Source organism: Punica granatum, chromosome 4 (genome assembly GCF_007655135.1).
Source record: "Punica granatum isolate Tunisia-2019 chromosome 4, ASM765513v2, whole genome shotgun sequence".
Taxonomy (NCBI): Eukaryota; Viridiplantae; Streptophyta; class Magnoliopsida; order Myrtales; family Lythraceae; genus Punica; species Punica granatum.
In genome coordinates, this window is record NC_045130.1 from 72,674 (window position 1) to 93,741 (window position 21,068).

At 36.4% G+C, this 21,068-nt stretch overlaps 2 protein-coding genes across 5 annotated transcripts; one reads left to right on the forward strand and one right to left on the reverse strand.

Annotated features, from left to right (window-relative positions):
* The first annotated feature begins 6,224 nt into the window (after positions 1-6,224).
* On the forward strand, positions 6,225-13,119 carry LOC116204513 (CDPK-related kinase 3). 4 transcript variants are annotated; one of them, XM_031536640.1, is made up of 12 exons: positions 7,133-7,269; positions 7,763-7,994; positions 8,807-8,937; positions 9,476-9,517; positions 9,607-9,715; positions 9,873-9,951; positions 10,201-10,497; positions 10,724-10,833; positions 11,532-11,639; positions 11,778-11,840; positions 12,203-12,370; positions 12,481-13,119. In XM_031536640.1, the coding sequence occupies exons 2-12, from the start codon at positions 7,980-7,982 to the stop codon at positions 12,616-12,618; spliced, it is 1,260 nt and encodes a 419-aa protein (XP_031392500.1). In that variant the 5' UTR covers positions 7,133-7,269; positions 7,763-7,979; the 3' UTR covers positions 12,619-13,119. The 4 variants fall into 4 exon arrangements, with proteins under 4 accessions (XP_031392498.1, XP_031392499.1, XP_031392500.1 ...); XM_031536638.1 differs by lacking the exon at positions 7,763-7,994 and having other exon boundaries at positions 6,225-7,269; XM_031536641.1 differs by lacking the exons at positions 7,133-7,269; positions 7,763-7,994 and adding an exon at positions 8,014-8,291.
* Positions 13,120-13,662: 543 nt separating this feature from the next.
* Positions 13,663-15,684, reverse strand: LOC116204514 (cytochrome b5-like). The gene is made up of 3 exons (XM_031536642.1): positions 15,301-15,684; positions 14,274-14,340; positions 13,663-14,152 (listed from the first exon to the last, which is right to left on the reverse strand). Exons 1-3 carry the CDS (start codon positions 15,388-15,390, stop codon positions 13,899-13,901), a joined length of 411 nt encoding a protein of 136 aa, XP_031392502.1. The 5' UTR covers positions 15,391-15,684; the 3' UTR covers positions 13,663-13,898.
* Positions 15,685-21,068: the final 5,384 nt, after the last annotated feature.

Here is a 21,068-nt window from a genome sequence, read left to right on the forward strand (position 1 = left end):
TCTTCTTCTTCCATTTTCTTCTTGCTCTTTAAAGTTCAGATTTTCCTACTCTATTCATGACTATCCATCCAAGATTGAGGCCGAGCTATCCAACAACTGCCCCTGAAATATATATATGTATTCACTTTGAAATATTATGAAATTTCTTGATATTTCATCTCCTCTATTATTATCCACTATTATTACTAATGCAATTCGTAAATTTAACTTACAAAGTACCAACAAAAAGTAAAAGTATGCAAAGACTCACGCAATGTGCGGATTATATGACTAATATCAATATATACATGCATATTAATGTTCTCAGCTCGTGCCTCTCATCTCCACCCAAAAAATGCTCAACTTGTACTTTTAATAGAAAACTAGGTCAAGGCCCACATGTTTGTTCAGGTATATGGAGGTTCGATATTTATTTTAAAAAATTAATCGAGATAATTTCTTTTTGAATATATCGCTTTTAATATTTATCTGTAAATTGGAAAAAAAAATTTATTTCCAATTACCTCATGAAATAGAGCAAAAAGAGCTGATAAGGATGATGAATAAATCAGGAACTCCAAAAGCTTGCCGTCGATCATATTGGTAACAACGTTGCAGAGGAAGTCAGATTGATAGCACAATGCCAAAACCCAAGATAGTCATATATAAGGATATATCAAATATCACCATAGGGAGAGAACAAAGGAATCAAGCTAATAGATCAAAGCATGATGAAATCGTACGATACTGGAATTGAGAAATTGATATGAATTGTTTCTATTACCTAGAGTTCCCGCATGCAATCATTGATCATCTCCACCATATAATAACTCATCATCCTAAATTCATAATCGTAAAAGAAAATCCATTATTAGGAAACAAAAAGGAAGAGGAAAGATAGATAATTCGAAGGAAAGAGCAACACAGTTTTATCAAATTCATACCACCATTGTTTGTTGGGTTTTTCGGCGGATGCGAATGCCAACGTAAAGGGAGAGAATTTTTAGGGTTGGAGATGCAAAATCAGAAGTGCCCTGCTGTTTCTATGCTATTCCTATTCACGAGATGCATTTGTCTCCATGATATATATTAATTATATATATATTTATGCAATATTTATCTATGGATTTTCTTTATTAATGATGACCTTTCCGAGGTTAGAGCTCTAGAAGTTGGATCCTAAGCTATCGACGAAGCTCTCAATCCCATGACTGATCTTGCCTTCCTTCACACAACGTTCCATGTCCTGTACGAAATCTTCAAACTGGTCGAAGTATGTGCCCATGATGAACCCTTCCTTCTTCACCTCCTTCCCCTTCATATTCAGCAAATTTCTTACCCCATCCCTTTCAGTCCAGACTTGCCCATGCAACATTAATTTACACGAGTTGATTAAATCATCGTGTATAGTTTAACTTCTATCTTTACATATACTTATTTTACAACATATTTTTTGTTAATATATAAAAAAGAGAGGTTCTAAATTCAGTTTCATTAGTGTACGTGCTTTAATGTACCTTCTCTTGGGGTTGAGGGCCATCCCTTGGGACAAATTGAAATGATAATACAATTGGTAGATATATTACCCGATTGTACTGGGAAATCATAGAGAAAATCATTTAGGAGAAAAATGATTTGCAGGAAAGTAGTTTATTTTTTGGGCAACTTTTCCAAAATTATCTTTCTTTTGAAATTAGAATGCCAAATTTTGAGGATATATTAACATTAAATTATTTCACATCCAAACATACTTAATATATATTAAAATTATTAAGTATTTTATATATAAACTCTTAATTTTTATTTATTTATTTATTATTAATTTAGTCATATTTAATCCTAATTATATATATTTCATATATATCAAAATTATTAAATATTTTTATTTATAAACTCTTAATTTTTATGCTTTTATTATAAATTCAGTCCTATTTAAGCTTAATTCTATATATTTACAATTATGCCACTATTATTATACTGTATTCAACTAAATATACACTAGTCATATTACCTGTGTGCTGTACAGGCTATTATACAATAAATTTACTATTTAGAATTCAATAAAGAAAAGATATTACTATTTAGAGCAATTATTTCCAACTATAGATGAAGTGAATGTAGAATGTATCAAAGAGCAATAAACTTGCAAAGACATTCTTAAAAATTGGTAAACATTCCATTATTAATTCTATTTACTATAATATTGAAATTACGAAAAATACTTTGCATTTGTGGCATAAATAATTAATGCCGGTTTATAAGCCAAATTCGCTGATTATCACATGCCTTATATTATTTTCTTATTTTTATAATATTATTCCAATGTATATTCTTCATTTATATATATTGTATCTTATTAACTTTAATATTTAATTTTTATTATAATATTTAAATGATAAATGTATAATTATTTTTTTAGATATTGATAATATTTAATACATGCATTTATTGCATGCGCATTTAGGGCTCAATCCGGTGTGTTGCACGAGTTGTGCTCAAATATATTTAGATTACCTTTATAAAGTGCACAAATTTTCAAAGTTTTTTTAAATTCTACCAACTTTTTAAATTTTGAGCTGAAAATGCACAACGTTTCATTGTGTTATTGCATATGCCAAATCGTCAATAACTCCGTTAAATTTGTTGATGTGGCAGATAACGGTGTACATATGGTGGACGGAGTCATATGTGGCTAATCTCCTGGACAAAAAAAAATAGCCTAGAAATTCATAAAGTTTCATATTTGTTTCAAATTTACCATTCTTTTGAATTTTGACATGAAAATTCACAAAATTTCATTCTGTTACCACATTTACCAAATCGTTAATTGCTCCATTAAATATGCGTACGCGGCCTCTCTCCTGGATGAAAAATAAACAAAAGGAAAAAAGAAAAGGAAATCCTGGGAAAGGAAGAAGGAGAAAGGAGAAAAGGAGGAAGGAGTAGAGAAAGGCAGTGACAACTGTGGTTTGTTGTCTACTGTGATCGCCCATCCATGCTTCGATTACCTCAATATCAACTTCTTCCTAAAGTTTGGCTAGTTTTTCTTATTCTTACCTGGTGAATTTTGTTGGCATTAGCAAGTAGAGAATTTTTAGACGAGGTCTTTAATTGGATTTATTCATTTTGTTCTGCAACTTCATATTGGACCTGTTATTTAGAGATAAAAATTTGCCTGAAAAATATCTAAATGATATCTTATGGTATGAAGAATTGATCATGTGAGAAGTGATAGAAATATCAGTTTCTATCATAAAAGGTGCCAACTTACAAAGAACAATGTGAAATAAGTTTCTTGTGAAATTGGCTGATAACTTTAGTAATGATCCACTAAAGTTATAGAGTATGAACAACCTCGAGGCCAGAGTCGAGTTAAAAGATCCAAATACCATCATCATATCAAGAAATATCATCTACATGAGGAGATGGCCAAGGAATTTGAAAAACAAATTCCCGAATTGCTCTCAAAAGGCTTGATCAGGGACAATTTTAGTCTTCATTCAAGTCCAGCCTTTACGGTGATAAACCATGTAGAGCAGGTGAGGAAAGGCTCAGGTGGTTATAGACTATCGTTAGCTCAATAAAGAACTAGGGACGATGGCTATAAGATTCATACTGTAGGATATCTCATTGACAAGATAAATCTTAACAACCTTCCATTTTTTTCTAAATTTGATTTGAAAAGTGGATACAGGTAGGTTAAGATGGAACAAGAGTTTATCCCCCTAGCAACGTTTTACGTATTGCAAGGAATGTACGAATGGGTGGTTATGCCATTCTAATTGAAAAATGCTCTAATTATTTTCTAGCGCCATATGGATGATGCTTTCAATCATCTCAAAAAGTTTTGAGCAGTCTATATAAACGATGTGCTAGTCTTCAGCTGTAATGAAAAAGAGCACATGAGTCATATTTGTAGGCACTCTTACATTTTAATATACCTTAACGAAAATACAAGATAATATCGTATCATATGAGATACGAAATTGGACATATATAATTAACAGTATGATATATAAAAACAAAGATTCCAAAAATTTATAAAACTCATAAACTTTATAAAATTTAATTTTTTTCTTACTTAAAAAATGGAAAATAACCTAAAATGCACAAAGTTTCAAGATTTTTTTTCAAATTTACCAATTTTTTAAATTTTGATCTGAAAATGCACAACATTTCATTATGTAATCTACCAAATCATCAATAACTCTGTTAAATATGCTGATGTGGCAGATAACGGTGTACACATGGCGGATGGAGTCTTATGTGGTTGATCTCCCTGGACAAAAAATAGCCTAAAAATTCATAAAGTTTCATATTTGTTTCAAATCTATCATTTTTTTGGATTCAAAAAGTTTTATTAGGTTATCAAACCTATCAAATCGTTAATTGCTCCATTAAATATGAGTACATGGCCTCTTTCTTGGATGAAAAATAAACAAAATAACAAAAAAGGAAAAGGAAAACTCGAGGAAAGGATGAGAAGAAAGGAGAAAGGAGAAAGGAAAAGAAGAAAGTAGGAATGAGAAGAGGAAGGCAGTGACCGTTGTAGTCCACTGCCTACTCCGATTGCCCATTCACGCTTCGATTACCTCAACATCAACTTCTTTCTGGAGTTTGGCTAGTTTTTCTTGTTCCTACGTGGTGAATTTTGTTGGCACTAGCAAGAATATATTATTAGTATAAAAAAAAGATGACTGAGATTAACGTATAAATAAAGGCTGAAAGTTTAAAAATTCAAAGATTTTATGATTACTATTATTTCCCTAAGTAAAGCTAAATATTTTGACTTTTCAAAACTTTAAAAGTTATTTATTAGAAATTCCATTGATAATTGAAAGTGTCTATGTCTTAACATATTACATGAATAAACTTATGAGCTATCATATAATTATTCATTATGGTTTGAAGTTCATTAAATTATAAATATAATATATTAACATATAAAACAAAATTTTATATTAATATAAACTATTGAATTCATGTCAATTATATATTGTTTTCAAATTTTAGCATATTGTTATAAACTTTTTGTACAAAATTCGTGCAATGCACGGGTCTAGTAACAACATTTATATATATATATATATATATTATCTTTATGACCTTGTATTACATACAAAATTAATTTTCTAACCATATTTATTATTGGGATACAACTTTATTTATATATATATATAGATATAGATATAAGATTAGGAGGAGGAGATGGAGATGGTAAATTGCAATTTTGTAATAATTATCTCAGTCGAACTCAAAAGTCTTATATAGGCTTATGGCATTTATTATAATAATAATAATAGCAACTATTACAAATAAAAACTATATAAAAAGAAATTCAAGAGACGTCATAGAACGGCTGCAGAACGGCTGCAAAACGTAAAAGGAAAAAAAGGAAAAAAAAAAAAACAAAGTGACAACTCAAAAGACGACATTTACATATGACAATCCCCGCAAAATAGGCGATGGCGGGAAAAGAGACAAGTGGATTTTCCCCTTCCACTAGTTTCAGTTCCGTTCCACCTTCCGCGTGCAGACACAGCAAGCAATAGAATCCAATCCAGTCCATTCTATTCCATCAGCAAGCAGATGCAGAGCACTGAAGTGGAAATGGAACGGGGGGCTTAAGGATGATTTGTGTGTACATTTCCAATTTTGACAGACGACGGGCATGGCAGATGCATTCCAGCTTTTTTATGATAAACCCTTTTCAAAATATTTCCATTCTTTAATATAGAGCCCAAGGGAGGGGAAGACCGCGGCCCACTTTAAATTTCAGTGGATTGATCCAATCCAATTCCAATCACACCCCTATAATTCTATTTCTGCTGGCATCGGCGTCTGTGTTTGTAACCTGCCATTGATTACGTTACCGCGAGTGTGGCTGGGGTGGGGCGTCCCTGTGGTGCTGCTGGGGTGAGGTGAGAGGGGAGGGCAGGGGATCAGTCTGTCAAATCAAAACTTGTCTCCTAACTAATGGAATTTCTTCCCATCCTGTTCTTCACCGGCTGAGAACTGCCATGCCTTCGCCAGTGACTTTTGAGACTTCAGACGCACATACACAGGACGATCTAAACTTCCATTTCACATATATATGTGAGCGCGCGCGGCCGTCTATATTCAATCAGCATTCCAATTCCCAATCCCAAAAATAGAAAAATCTAAATAGATGGCAGCGCAGATTGGCTTACGCCATTTTGTCTCTCCATCAAAATCCATCCGTACGTAATAGCTCTCTCTCTCTCTCTCTCTCTCTCTCTCTCTCTCTCCCCGGCCTCTTCTCGTCTATGGTTTGTAGCGTGGTGTCTCTGAGAAGAGTAGCTTGGTGGATGGAGAGGTCAAACGAGTGACAGAGAGAGAGCCAGACGGGAGATTGATTTGTCTCATTAGCCTTTGATCCCTTCACTCCATATATATATATATATATATAATATGCCCCTTTTCTTCTATTTTTAAGGTTTTTTTTTTCCTGCCCTATTTCCATTTGGATCTACTCACTGATTCTGATCGTTACTGTCAGATCTGATCTTGATCAAAGCCAACCCGCACTGCACTGTAAGAGAATTTTCCACACCCGTCTGATCATGGAGCTCCTCTCCTTGTCCTGACGCTCTCTGCTCCCTCCCTCCCTTCAAATCTTTGAATACGTACGTACATACATACTTAAAATACATACAATAATCTATTCTCCCCTCCGATATGGGCCAATGCTACGGCAAGACCATCCCCACTGCCGATAACGACAACGCCGCCATCGCCGTCACCTCTATTACCGTTTCCGGCGATCAGGATCAGACCCTTCCTCCCACCTCCATCCCCAACCCCGTCCCCGCCACCCCTGCCAGGCCCTCCAGCACTAGCCCTTGGGCCAGCCCTTACCCCGCTGTCGGCACCTCCCCCTACCCCCCAGGGGTCTCCCCTTCGCCTGCCAGGGCTACTCCGCGGAGGAAGTTCTTCCGCCGCCCCTTCCCTCCTCCTTCCCCCGCCAAGCACATCAAGGCCTCTCTCGTCAAGCGCTTCGGCTACCTGTCCCCTAAACGGGGAACGATCCCCGAGGAAGGCTGCTGTGGAGAAGGTGGAGCTGCCGGAGGTGGAGGAGCTGCAGCGGAGGAGCCTGAGGCCAGGCAGCAGCTGGACAAGAGCTTCGGTTACAACAAGAACTTCGGAGCCAAGTATGAGTTGGGGAAAGAGGTTGGACGAGGCCATTTTGGCCATACTTGCTTCGCTAAGGGTAAGAAGGGGGAGCTCAAGGATCAGGTCCTTGCTGTCAAGATTATCTCCAAAGCTAAGGTGCATACACTACCCATCTTTTCTTTACTTCTTCTTTATTATCCAGTGCAGTGACCCTTTTCTTTATCTCGTTCGAGTAGTCATTCATCCCCTCTCCATAAACATCAGAGTAGAGTTCATATGTGCTGGGGATCTGCTTTGACTTACTTCGTCGACCTATTGTACTGTGATGGGATTCCGTTATAGTTAGTGCTATTATGCGATCACATTAGGAAGAGAGCGCGGACTGGTAACTTCTCCCAAAAGCTGCCCTGGGAACACTTGTGAGGGAAAGATGTATTCTTCAAGGCGGATGGAGACCGTGCTTGGAAAACACTTTACCTGGTTGTTTGAGGCATTTTATCGAGAGATGCAACAGAAGCGGAAGACACTTTCATTTGGCATAAATATATGTGGTAGAATGTGTCTCACGTCTTTAGATTGTTTAGAAAAAGGAAATGGAGGCTTGGCTTGTGAAGCACATTGTGATTGCTACCTATCTTTTTATGGGCAGGAGGAGTATGTTCTTAACGTTTTATGAGGAGCTTGCATATCGATAACTAGCCCCCCTGATAGAGGAGATGGGTAGTGTGAGGACATATTCCGGTTAATTGAGGAGACAGAATGAATGGAAGAGGTTGGAGCCTCAATCATGCCTAAAAGCGGCTCACCTGGCCATCCAGTTTGAATTCACCGGGCTTGCCGGTTGTTCTTCTGTGCATGAGCAGAATATGCAGTTCTTTAAGGTAAAGGGGGACGAATTGGTACCTGGGGACCGGTGGAGTACACTTAGGAAGTAGTGAAGTTTATCCACTAGGAATGATGAAGGAAAGATTTTTGGAAATATTCAGGTCATAAAGATGCGGCTGGATGATTTAGTAAGAGATGCATGGTTGCTTCCCTAACATAACATGCAATCCTGACAGATACCTAAGTTTTCTTGGACATGCATGAGGATTGGAGGGGTCGCTGCACTCTTTATTTAGAAGGGCCGTGCTTGTGGCCAAGCACCTTTCAGTCACTGGCCCATGTGCTGATGGGAGGTAATTAGTTGATCATCACCTCGGAAAAAAAGCTGCAGAATTGGCAAGAGATCTTGCTTGCATAACATTTCCTGGGATTCATCTTACCACTTCCTAAGTGAGATTGGATCCAGAACTTTTGGAATAGTCAGTTCACTTTGGTAGTGTTTTTTCGTTCCTAGATTTGTTATCTAATGTTTGCTATATGGGCTGGAATCAATTTAGACGATCTTTCCTTTTCTGAGCTTGATCAATGGCTCAACAGGCTGATCTAATAATCCATTTATTTTCACATGGACATGCTCCTCTTGGTGCATATAGTAGAAGTTCCAGCTAAAGTTGTCACAGAAAGAAGGGGAGGCAGGGAGGCAGGGAGTGGGCATTGGCTCCACTTTATCTCATCAACTGTAGAGGCACTAGTTTTGCCATTTATATTGAAAACGGTCCCTATAACACTATAATGCCTCATGTATGTCTATAACACTTTTATTAACATATATTGAACAATTTATAACTTGTTCAAATTTGTTTGACAGATGACAACTGCAATATCAATTGAAGATGTTCGTAGAGAGGTGAAAATATTAAAGGCTCTATCCGGACATAAGCATCTAGTCAAATTTTATGATGCATGTGAGGATGCCAATAACGTATACATAGTCATGGAGTATGTCTTTTCTTGTTTCTGTTTTAATATCAAGTGCTAAAGCTGCATCTTTGCATATCTTTCATGAAAGCAATGTCAATTTGGCTTTATTTTCCTTGTCCATGTACTTTTTTTTTTTCACAATGAACTTCAAGCTTCCAAATCTTCTGGCATTAGTAATTAGCAATGCAGATGGACAAAATGCACAACAAGATAATTCTTTCTGTTTAAGTACAATTGAAATTCCAGTTTTAGTGGACAAATCTGACAAAATCGAACAACTATGTGAAACTTTCTAGGACCAATAAAATGTAATGTATTCATCGGACCATTTCTAAGGTCCTAGTACATTGGCTGATGTAGAAAATAAAGAATTCGAATAGCAAATTTTCCTAGGCATCTGAAAGCGAGAAAATTTCAACAGTGTTGCTTGTCGGATATCAATTTAACTTGCTCCACATCTGGTTTATCTATCGGGGAAATCTTTATTTACTTTGTTTTCTTCTTAATTGCTGAACAATGATCGGGTCTGAGTGTTTCGACCTTTCCTCTTTATCAGATTGTGTGAAGGTGGTGAACTTCTTGACAGGATATTATCAAGGTTAAGGATTTAATCTCTGTTGTCAGCATTTGGCTTGTTACTGATTATGGTAGCCCACTAATTTGGCTACCCTGTCTTCATTGATGCAGGGGAGGAAGGTATGAAGAGGAAGATGCAAAAGTTATTGTTGTGCAAATTTTAAGTGTCGCTGCATTTTGTCATCTTCAAGGCGTTGTACACCGCGACTTGAAGCCAGAGGTTTTTGCTTGATAAACTTTGTGCTTTGCTTTAGGTTATAAAACTGTGCCTAATAGTATCACAGATTTTGTGAATTTACTATACTGTCCTATGGGTTTGATCGCATGTTCTTGTTGTTTTGTGATTTGCCACTTACAAATGTGATCTTGCTTAACAGAATTTCTTATTCACAACTAGAAGTGAGGATGCTGATATGAAGCTTATTGATTTTGGTCTTTCTGACTTTATTAGACCAGGTATATATGCTGCGTTATTTTATTAGTTTGTGCTATGAGCAAATCTCTTTGTGTAATAATAAAGTGGCACCACAGATGACATCGGATTTTTAGATAATGCATCTAGTGCATGACTAGCACACTTCTTCAAATCCATGGGATATTGAAAGGAATTTTCTGAACCATAAAAATACAAGTTGCACAATTTTCTTATATGCACTTTTTGTTTCTACTAATCAAATTACCATTTTACTGTTGATATATCTGCAGATGAAAGGCTAAATGATATTGTAGGAAGTGCATATTATGTGGCTCCGGAAGTGCTTCATAGATCTTACAGCCTTGAAGCTGATATGTGGAGCATTGGGGTGATTACCTATATCTTGCTATGTGGAAGTCGGCCATTTTGGGCAAGGACTGAATCGGGAATTTTTCGTGCTGTGCTTAGAGCTGATCCTAATTTTGAGGACTTACCATGGCCTTCTGTTTCACAAGAGGCCAAAGACTTTGCAAGGAGGCTCTTAAATAAGGATTACAGAAAAAGAATGACTGCAGTTCAAGCTCTTAGTAAGTCCCTTATTATCGTAATAATTTGCACATCCTTTACTGCTGCTATCTGAGACTCAGAGCCATCACATGGTTGTCTCAATTGGGGAGTTATGTCATGGTTGAGAGCCTCTGATATGAGAAGTCCAACTTCCAGTGCTCCCACTGCTTTTCTGCTCAATTAATGAGAGATTTATACTTGCATTCCATGTAATTTCTAATGTCAAGCATATCCTCCTATGTGCAGCTCATCCATGGTTGCGGAATGAAAATCAACCTTTGCCATTAGATATATTGGTCTTCAAGTTAGTCAAGTCTTACCTCCATGCAACTCCTTTCAAGCGTGCAGCTTTAAAGGTAGTTACCCATTTTTGGGTTACTATGTATACGTTGTTTTCTATTTTAAATTTCTCATATAGTCTAGGTTATATTTTAATATCCATCTAAATACATTGGAGAATTGAGTTCAACTGTGTTATGGTTTTATTCATAGCTGCAACTTAATGTCTAACAAAGAGACACTCTTCAGCTAGTACAGGGGCGAGTTTGGAAATGTCAAGTATGTACCTGACAGTGTCATATAAGACATGTAAAACTCGTCTCTTGTCAAGTAACCCTTGTAATACGTAAGCCCTTAGGAAAATCTTTAAATCTGGATCAAAGAGGGTGTAACACAGTGGTGCATGCTCTCGCCTGGTAACCAAGAGGTTCTAGGTTCGATCATTGGGACTACTTGTGCCCTTTTATTAATTATTAAGATTTCTATTTCACAATACTAGGCTCATGGCCCTCCCTTGTAACTGGAAAAAAATCTGTAAATCTAGGAATTGAATACCTCTCTTTTATCACAATTAACAGCTTCACTGTTTATTTCATTTATGATGACTGTGGTTTTCAATTTTTGTCAAACAAAAGGTTTACTATTGGAGGATAATCTCATCTATCTATAGCATAACTAGACAAATAATAGAAATGGTGAGCATACCGCATAGTAAATTTACTGCCTGGATATTACTTTTTCACTTGAGACTATTACTCATTGTGGACGAGTGCAGGCTCTTTCAAAGGCCTTGACTGAGGATGAGCTGGTATATCTTAGAGCTCAGTTCAGATTGTTGGAGCCCAATAAAGATGGACGTATTTGTCTTGATAATTTCAAAAGGGTAAGTGTGTCTCTCTTGTTTTCTGATTTGCAGGTGTTTCTGATTCACTAGGGGATCTGCTAGTAATGTTGCGACTCTGGGATAGTCTCTATTTCAAAAACTGAAAACACAAAATTTTATTGATGAGAAATTTTGCAGGCTCTTGAAAGTAATGGCACTGATGCTATGAAGGAGTCAAGGGTCCCCGAGATTTTAAAGGCGGTAAGGTCTAGTTTGCTGTGAGAGTTTTGAAGCAATTCATGTGACACAGCTGACATATGGAATGGCCTCACGTTGTTCAAGAATATGCTGCTTCTGAATATCATGCTTATGTTAGCCCAAGCTTTTTTCCTTGATGCGCAAAGTGACTCAACGATTTTCCTTTAAAGCTTTTAAGCTCCTTGGTGAGTGGAAACTTATTGCCCGAGGTGAAGAAATCTTGTAATGTATCCGCTGTGATGGGGTCAATAGTGTCACGATTGTTGTTGAGAGTTGCACTCTTTTGTCATTGTCGTGTTCTGTGGTCTTCAGTCTGTTAACTCAATCACTAATCAACACGATCTCCATGCACTATCTATTTCCAGATGGAGACACTTTCCTACAGAAGTATGGATTTTGAAGAGTTCTGCGCGGCAGCAATCAGCACCTATCAGTTGGAGGCTCTTGAAGGATGGGAGCAAGTTGCGAGCAATGCTTTTGAGCATTTTGAACGAGAGAGTAACAGAGTCATCTCAGTGGAAGAACTGTCACGGGTAAGGGGAGTGTGCAATTCTGGGTGTTGACTCAGAGGAAAAATTATTGGCTCCTGAATGATCTTCACTTACATATTCATATATATGTTTTCTTGATATAATAATTGCAGGAGCTGAACATCCATCCATCAGCTCAGCTGAACCTCAGAGATTGGATTAGGAATACTGATGGAAAGCTTAGCTTACTGGGATATACAAAATTCTTACACGGTGTGACCCTCCGCAGTTCACATACAAGGCATCGTTAATATCTTCTGCCTTGTTGACATACGAGCTCCCTACTCCCATTAATATTTTATTTTTTATTTTTTATTTTCAAAGGGCGGTTGCTGTAGAGATTTTCTTTTTCCCCCTTTCTCTCTTTACCCTTTTTTTTTTTTGGTTGGGGGGGGGGGGGGGGGGGGGGAGGGGATCTTGGCTGGTGAAGAGACAGATTATGTATGGTGGGACAGCCGAGCCTATGAGATGATTGAGCTTTGGCTGGCTGAATGAAGGATGAAGATGTGCTGCTGCTTTTTCATTCCCTAATGAGCTATGTTTGGGGCTGGGGCGTCAGTTAGTAGAATGAGGCTCTGCTCAGCAACTTTAAATTGCTGAATGAATTTTATGGAGGGGAAGCACTGTGGACGCAATGGAGTTATTGGGTTTTACAGCTCCTCAACCTGATCGAGTCGTTTTCATATTAAAAGATAAATAAATTACAGCATATATGATATGATATAATATCTCATATAAGACAGTTTCAGTCATTGCTTTGCCGGCAGGACCATGAACATTTGCTCGTGATCGACCGGTTGGTAGAGGAGAGATTTGAAATGGCGAAGGAAGCGTTTTCAATTCAGTTAATGAAATCTTGGATTCTTGGCTGGCGGTAATGCATTTCCCGACCCAGGCACAATATCAAAAATCCCCCGCCCCCCCCCCCCCCCCCCACACGCACGCACGCACGCACCAAACAACAAGCATAAACAAGAAGAAGAATAAGATGGCTCCAATTTTCCCTTTCACAAGTGAAATTGGAGAGGCACCAAATTGAAATTGTTCTTGTTACTACTACATAAGAATCTCTTCCATCCCTCATTCTATCCTCATGAGCCAGATTAGATAATTCCATGTGAAATCGAATAATGTTATTCATAATGAGGATGCAAAGCAGACGGCAAGTCCGGAACTGATGCTTCCCTGAAAAACGGGGGAAGCTTTGGTTATGTGTGTCCACACTTGACTTGGGAACTTTCCTTTCTCATCGCAGGAGGAATCACAGAAAAAGGGAAACTTAGACGGACGGCACATATATTAGACTTGGCAATACCAACAATCATTTATTAGGACAATCTACAAAAGCGATACAAATAAGGTAACGAAAGTAAAGTTTCAACAAATACATGAAAATGGGCGCAACCCCAGACCCCTTACACGGTCGGGAATGTTTTAAAACCACCCAGTACAATAGAGAATCAGCCATCATGTCAGAGTAAAGCTCGGTCTCAATGCTATACCTTCGCAGCATAGTCATCCATCTTTAATCCTAATCATTTTTACCATGGTATCTCAGAGCAAATGCAAGACCCAAAATCAATAGCGGAACTAGAAATTGCAAGATTTTGATACTAATCCCAGAAGATTGGTCTGTCGCTGTAGGAGGGGCCTGCACCGGTGGACTGGACTTAGTTTTCGCTGGTAGAGTGGAGGGATCGACTTCACCAATGTAATACTTCTCCATCATTTCTCTTGCAGAGTCACTGTGGCCCACATCTTCAAAATCAACAGTTGCATCTTTTCCTGCAGAAAACCCACTTACATTTAAATTTTAATAGCACTTGTTCCTTTCCATCAACTTACCAGCGTTTTTTTTTTTTTCCTTTTCCTTGGATGATGATGATGATGACTATGAAGAGCATACCAGTAGAAGTTATCAAGACCTCATCTCCTCCAGGGTGATCATCCAGAAAAGGAGTAACATCGTACACCTGAAACCAGGGTTGGTCGCATTGTCACTGAAAACTCTCGGCAAGCACATGACTTGGTGAACTCTCATGCCATGCCAGATATGGAAGGCCTCTCAATGGTTCTCTGTCTCTCAATCGATAGTAATCATTTCACGGGGTACATTTGTAAATTGCATTTGTAAAATTTTTTTACTATTCCACTTGTGTTTTCCCCTCATTTGTGAACCACTGCATCCTCTTTTTATTTTATTTTATTTTATTTTATTTTTCTACATATTTTTTCATTCTCTTTTATAATGTCAAGACATTATTTCATGATTGAAGGGTGCAATTACTCTCTCTCTTTGAAGCGAGAGAGAACTATCTTATTTACTCGCATGGTTCCTTAACATCAAGATCATTATTTCTTAAAATATCTATAAGCAAAACAAAAGCAATGAGCAACAACCACAGGGAAGTGAAATCTGTCCATCGTGCGAGTATCCATCTGGTGCATATATTTATGCAAGACTACTTCACACAAGACATTCAGCAAGAAACATGGGGATTTTTTCTTTTCCTGCTGTTCGGGACGCAAGCAAAGTCCTTTTTACTTCCAGAGAGATTTCAAAGAATATACGATGGATCCCCATAACATGATCTCACCCAAACCCCTCCCTCCCCGCTCCCTGCCCAATCTTCAACGTTCTAGTGGTCACTGGATGACCCCAAATAACAGGGTGAAAAATTTAAGCTACAACAAGTATCAACACCACCTAACCCCCAAAACAAGAAAAGATAAAATCGCAGAGCAATTAATAAATTGATAAAATTTACGCGTAGAAGCATCAAATGATTTGAGCACTGTACCCTGCCTTCATTCAGAGTCAACCAGTCGGCACAATACACAATTCTATAAGCAAGCAAGCAATAACAAGAAGCAGAAATGAGCAATAATTAATTAATTAACTCAGTAAAAATAAAGCTGGAAAACTGAAAGACCTTGCCGGAGATGATAAGCCAGCAATCGCTCTTGTTATCGTGCTTGGCAACCTCTTCAAAGGTATGAACATTAAGATGTGGAGAGGCCATTTGAATTGATGATATCTCACCCACCCAGACAACACGAAATTTTAATAACCTTTAATAATCAATTTCTTTCACAAAATCACGATCAGGTCCCAGGTTCAGCACATCCAACAATAGCAACAACAGCGTCAAGTTAGTTAATAAATTTTAGAGAAGATTCAATCTCTTCTCCTTTTCTCTTTCATTTCAATCGAGATGGATGGAGACCGGGAGAGAGCGGAACAGAGAGCCTGCGTCTGCATTGACTCCTTTATCTCTCTCCTTTGTCTCTCTTCTCACACACACACACTCTCTCTCTATATATACATATATCTATTTTTTTCGATAATGACATATATCTATTTTCTGTTTATATATGTTTACATTTCCGTAGTTTCAGTTTCAGTTTCAGTTCCATTTCGCAACTGGGTCTTCAGTCATCACTTCACTCTAACAGAAGGACAAGCACAAAGGGCTGTTCAGAATGGCTTGATTATGGCCCAAGAATAGATCTTAACATTTCAAAATTTCGTTCCTTGTATTGGACGCCAAAGTCATAGTGAACTTTGGGCTTCCGTCTCGCATTTGATTTCACCTATAAGTTGGAGTGGACTTGATTTGGGGTTCTGCAAAAGGAATTGTGTTTTTCACTTTATTAATTTGTTTCTGATTGCAGGCCGATCAGTCGAGAGTTTCGTGTAAATGCATAGGCTTTGGGAAACTCACAAAGGTTGCTAATACCCACCATCTAAAGCGACGGTCTAATAGTCTTAATTTTACTCCATGTGATTTGATAATACCAAAGTTTTGGGCTCGAATTTTTTCCACACTTTTGTGTTAAAATATTTGCTAGAAGTGTGTTCTTCACTTGAACTTGGAGACATTAGTTTATGTAAACTATACTAGGTTTTTTGTGGTGCTCCACTGACAAAGCCAATATTTACACTGATTATTCAATTAGTATGATATGTTCGCTGTTAAATATAAGAGTCCGAATATTGCTTAAAATAATGCGACAAGATCGCCACTACTACTGCCTACAGGGAAAAGAAGAAGAAGCTTATTAGTACTCTTTCGCTCTATGCTCTTTGACCATCCTCCGTCAGAGGTGGCTAATTTATTTATTTATTTATTTTTATGTCCGACATTATGATTTATGAGGATTCCTACCCCTAGACTTATACTCCCTTTGTAACGGCCCATTTGGTCGGTCAGTAATTTTGTTTAGTGATGAATTGGCCTTTTTTTTAAAGGACAAGCAGAGAAAAACGTATATATAATTTTATCATCATCATATACTATTAATTAAGCAAGAGCTTCATACTAAAATCACTCCTATCTTTTCTATGGTTTGATCTTATTGTGAAACCCCACTCCTACTTATTTTCCTATTTTTATGGAACAAAAAATAATTCTAAAAATTCAGCTACTTTCTTTCCACTTAAAAAAATGCTATCCACATTTACTTAATTAGTTACTATTATCAAATATCCACAAAAATAAATCATAACTGCCATAAATCTAACAATTTTATCATAAAAAACAAAATCGAGATTAGATAAAAGTATGAAAGCAATTGTGTACGCGCTTCGCCAGTATATCATTAATGCCCCCTTCCTTCCTCAGCTAGAATTTTATTTCGACTAATTAGTCCCGTCTTTTCATAAATTCCCAAAATCCTTAAAATGGGTTTCACTTATATCTCTCACTACTATAAAGGCCAAAGAATTTATTTCATCTCACAATTCTTAACAAAATAGTCATCAAACAAGCGCGTTGGGCAGACTTTTTTGCAGTTTTTATTTTATATTGATATTGTTGTATTTATGAATTTTATAATAACAAAAAATTTGAAATAATTTTTTTTTGAAAATATCTAATATATAAATACATTGTGAAAATTTGAAAAAAACTAATTATGAAATGTGAAAAAACTTAGAAATATATATTAATTTACAAGAGATGTGAAGAACTGTAAGAGCTGAGACTTACAAATAGAAACTCCTCATCAATCGAATGTAGAGTTTTTGTGAGTTCTTGTGGGATGAGTCTAAATTACATAATATATATACTGATATAGATATAGATTGCTCATTTAATATATGATCTTTTCGGTTATAATTTAATTAAATAGGACCACTAAATTGAACATATAAGGGTAAATTTTCATATAATAACAACCACCTAACGCTATCTCTCTCTTCCCCTTCTCTTTCACATCCCCATTTTCTCTCAACTCTCTTTTCCCCCTTATTCCAACGTTTATTTCTAATTTCAGAGTTTTTTTTCCCTTCCTTTTACTCCTTTGCTCCATACTATTGAAAATTTATAAAGGCATCAACATTTACCTCTTTCATGGTTGAATAATTATTTTGCTCTTTCTTTAAAATAGTTTCTCAATAACTTATGTAAATCTAATTTCATATAAATATAGAGTCATCTGAAAATTATTTGATTTCTTAGTTACTTTTACAGTTAATAGGCTGAAAATGAATTCCCCGATCCACCATTTTTTTAAAAATTTTGACATGAAATCACAATGTTTATCTCTGTTTTCTTGATCTATTAATCCGTTAATTGGGCCGTCAAAAATGCTAATGTGGCCATTAACGGCGTTAATGTGGCAGATGGTTGCCTATGTGGATGGCATGTCATGAACTTTTTAACTTAAAAAATCACATAATTTTCTTTTTTTCCCTCATCTATCAAAATATCAATAATTAAAAAAATCATATAGTTCGTTTATGTTCCATCATCTATCAAAAAATGGCTTCTTTCAAAAATCATATCTACCAAAATATGACTTCTTTGAACGATTATAAGTTTGAATTATAGACTTATATATGTATGTTAATATTAAAAAAATATTTAACAGAAAAAAGTATTAGAACAGTTACGAGTTTGTCATTTGCAAATAAAAAAAATATTCATATCTGCTATCATATAAAGTAATATAAGAACTTAGACATATTACACTGTAATGATAATACTCATGTCAAAAAAACCATTATAACAGAACTTGTGCACGATAAAATGCAATCTTGCAACTTCTCTTTGTCATGTAGCCTGCGAATCAGACCTTCATGTCTTACGTCATTGCTCTCTGGCAAAAGCGGTCTGGATGAAATTGGTTGCCCATCCCTCTCGTTTGGCATTCTTCTCCCTTCCACTCCGTGACTAGTTGTTGTTGAATATTCGGCCCAAACCGCGGGCTACAACTTCGGTGAGTTGGGCCTCTGGGGTCTGCTGTTGACTCTTGTGGAGCTGGAGTTCACTTCTTCTTCTTCTTCTTTTTTAAGCATAAACTTTAATAATTTATTGTATTTTGGTTCCTTTGAAATTTTTTTAGAGGTTTTTTTTGTAAATTTACTTTGAGGGTAAAACTTTATCTTTATTGTAAAATAGATACCAATTTTGTTTCGATTCATTAGTAGAAAACCTTCTCCCACTTTTGAATTGCCAAAGCAAGAACTTTATCTAAGAGTTGAAGGCCCTTGGTGATACTCAAGCCGACATTCTAGCTTCCGCTTCGTCCACCACTATTCTTCCGTGTGTGATTTGGAATTGCAGGATTCATTAGACAACTCTTGAATAAACTAATATTAAAATATAAAATAATAATAAGTAAGAAGAACTCATTCTTGTAGATTAGATCAAATTTAACCTTGATAATTGGAAATTAATTAATGAGGGGACGAGTGCCCCCTGAGTTATATGGAGCTTCGTCCCTGAATAAGCCCGTGGTTGATGGCACTTAGTAGAATCTAAGTGGATTGCATCTCTAAAGGGAAAAAAGGTTGGACACTATCTTTCTGAAATTACTCTGGGCATGACAGTAATGAGAAGATATTCGGGAAGGTTGTTGTTCCTGTTTCTTGCTTAGGCAAACAGATTATGGATAGGGTTAAAAGAAGAAATGACTTATATTGCCAAAATCTAAATGTGAAGTAATAACGTCTGTTTTTACTCTTAAGATTTAGCTCGTATGCTGACTGAGAGAGGTTTTGCAGTGTTTTGAGGATTAAGCTTGGTTTGGAAGTGCTCAAACAAAATTGCTGAAAAATTAACGTTGATTCCAAAATAAGTAAAAGTGTTTGGAAGATAACAATTTGACACTACTGAAATTAAAATTAATGATTAAATTAGAGAATAAACAAAAGTCGTTTTTATATCCACATATCAACTTGTTGGAGAAGATCACGTTTCCAACCGCTGAAATCAACTAAATCATGATTTTAAATTAATTCATCAAATGCTGCTTCTGCTTAAGAATCATCAATAAAAAAGCTGTTATTCAACCTTCACTACGCTCCTAAAAGAAGCTTTATTCTCTTGAGTGAGTGTTGTAAACTCTTGTAAATGTTGATTAATCAATGCGAGTCCCAATACTTACAAATCTATTTCTCTATATAAAAAATGTGAAGCTCATTTTCTGTGTTTTCACTTTTGAGTGAGTGTTGTAAACTCTTGTAAATGTTGATTAATTAATGCGAGTACCAATACTTACAAATCTATTTCTCTATATAAAAAATATGAAGCTCATTTTGTGTGTTTTCACGCTTAGGAGACACCAGTTGTGCCTTTCACTCTACTACTGAAAAGGAACGGATCAGTCCGATGTTTTCGGAATCCCGTTTTGCCCATGCCTTGCCTTCCCCACACCCCTTCCGCTGACGGATTTCACCTGGTACGACCGCTAGAACTGCCTCCTCGCAGACGCCCCTACCACCGGCCTCTCCCTGCGGGCTCTTGTTGCTCCAGCCGCGCTCAACCAGAGCGCCACATTGTCGAGTTGCCTGACCCTGCCTTCCAAATGGCCACGATCTTGTTCAACTGTTCATGCCTTTTCGCCAAACCCCATCGCGCCTCTTTCCTTCTGATTCCGAAACATCCCTTTTTTACGGACCTGCACACATGGAATATCCTCTTTCCCCTTCCTCTCCTTTCCCGCCGTTGATGTGCTCTACATCTCCAAGGTGCTCGAGGAAATGCCTGGCACAAATGGCTATTATGTCCAACTTTGCTTACTAAAGCAAGATCAATGCATGCCCGAGAAACCGCTGATTCGTTGGAGCAAAGGGCGGATTTACAGTTGATTTTACATTCACGGGTACGTGCAAGTGTGTTCTAATTCGTGGTAATTTTCCATAAAATTCATCTTTATCCCAGCCGCTCCAGTCTCTGCCTACTGCTATCAACACTACTCGTGCTGTCGCCCTGCTAGCGACTCCAGCCCCACTCAATCCACTAGCCCCATAATGGCCCGGCTGAGTCCGTTTGACGGTTTATTTTAGAAAAAATAAAAAATATTTTAAAATATTGAAAATTTTAAAATTATTTTTTAAAATTTAAATTTTTTAAATTTTTTTAAAAAATATAAATAATACAAAAAAGAGTAAAATTTTAGAAAAAAATAATAAAAAATTATTTTAAAAAATTTAATTTTTTAAAATTTTTAAATAATTTTTTTTTTTTAAAAAGGGTAAATTAAATTTTAAAGAAAAAAAGAGGAAAGAAAAAAAAAAAAAAAAATCTTTCCCCCTTTCCTCCCCCTCCTTTTCAAAAAAAATCCTTTTTTTTTTTTCTAAATTTTTCTCTTTTTTGTCTTTTTTCTTTTTTAAAAAATTAAAAAATTTTAAATTTTTAAAAATAATTTTAAAATATTCAAAATATTCAAAATTTTAAAATATTTTTTATTTTTT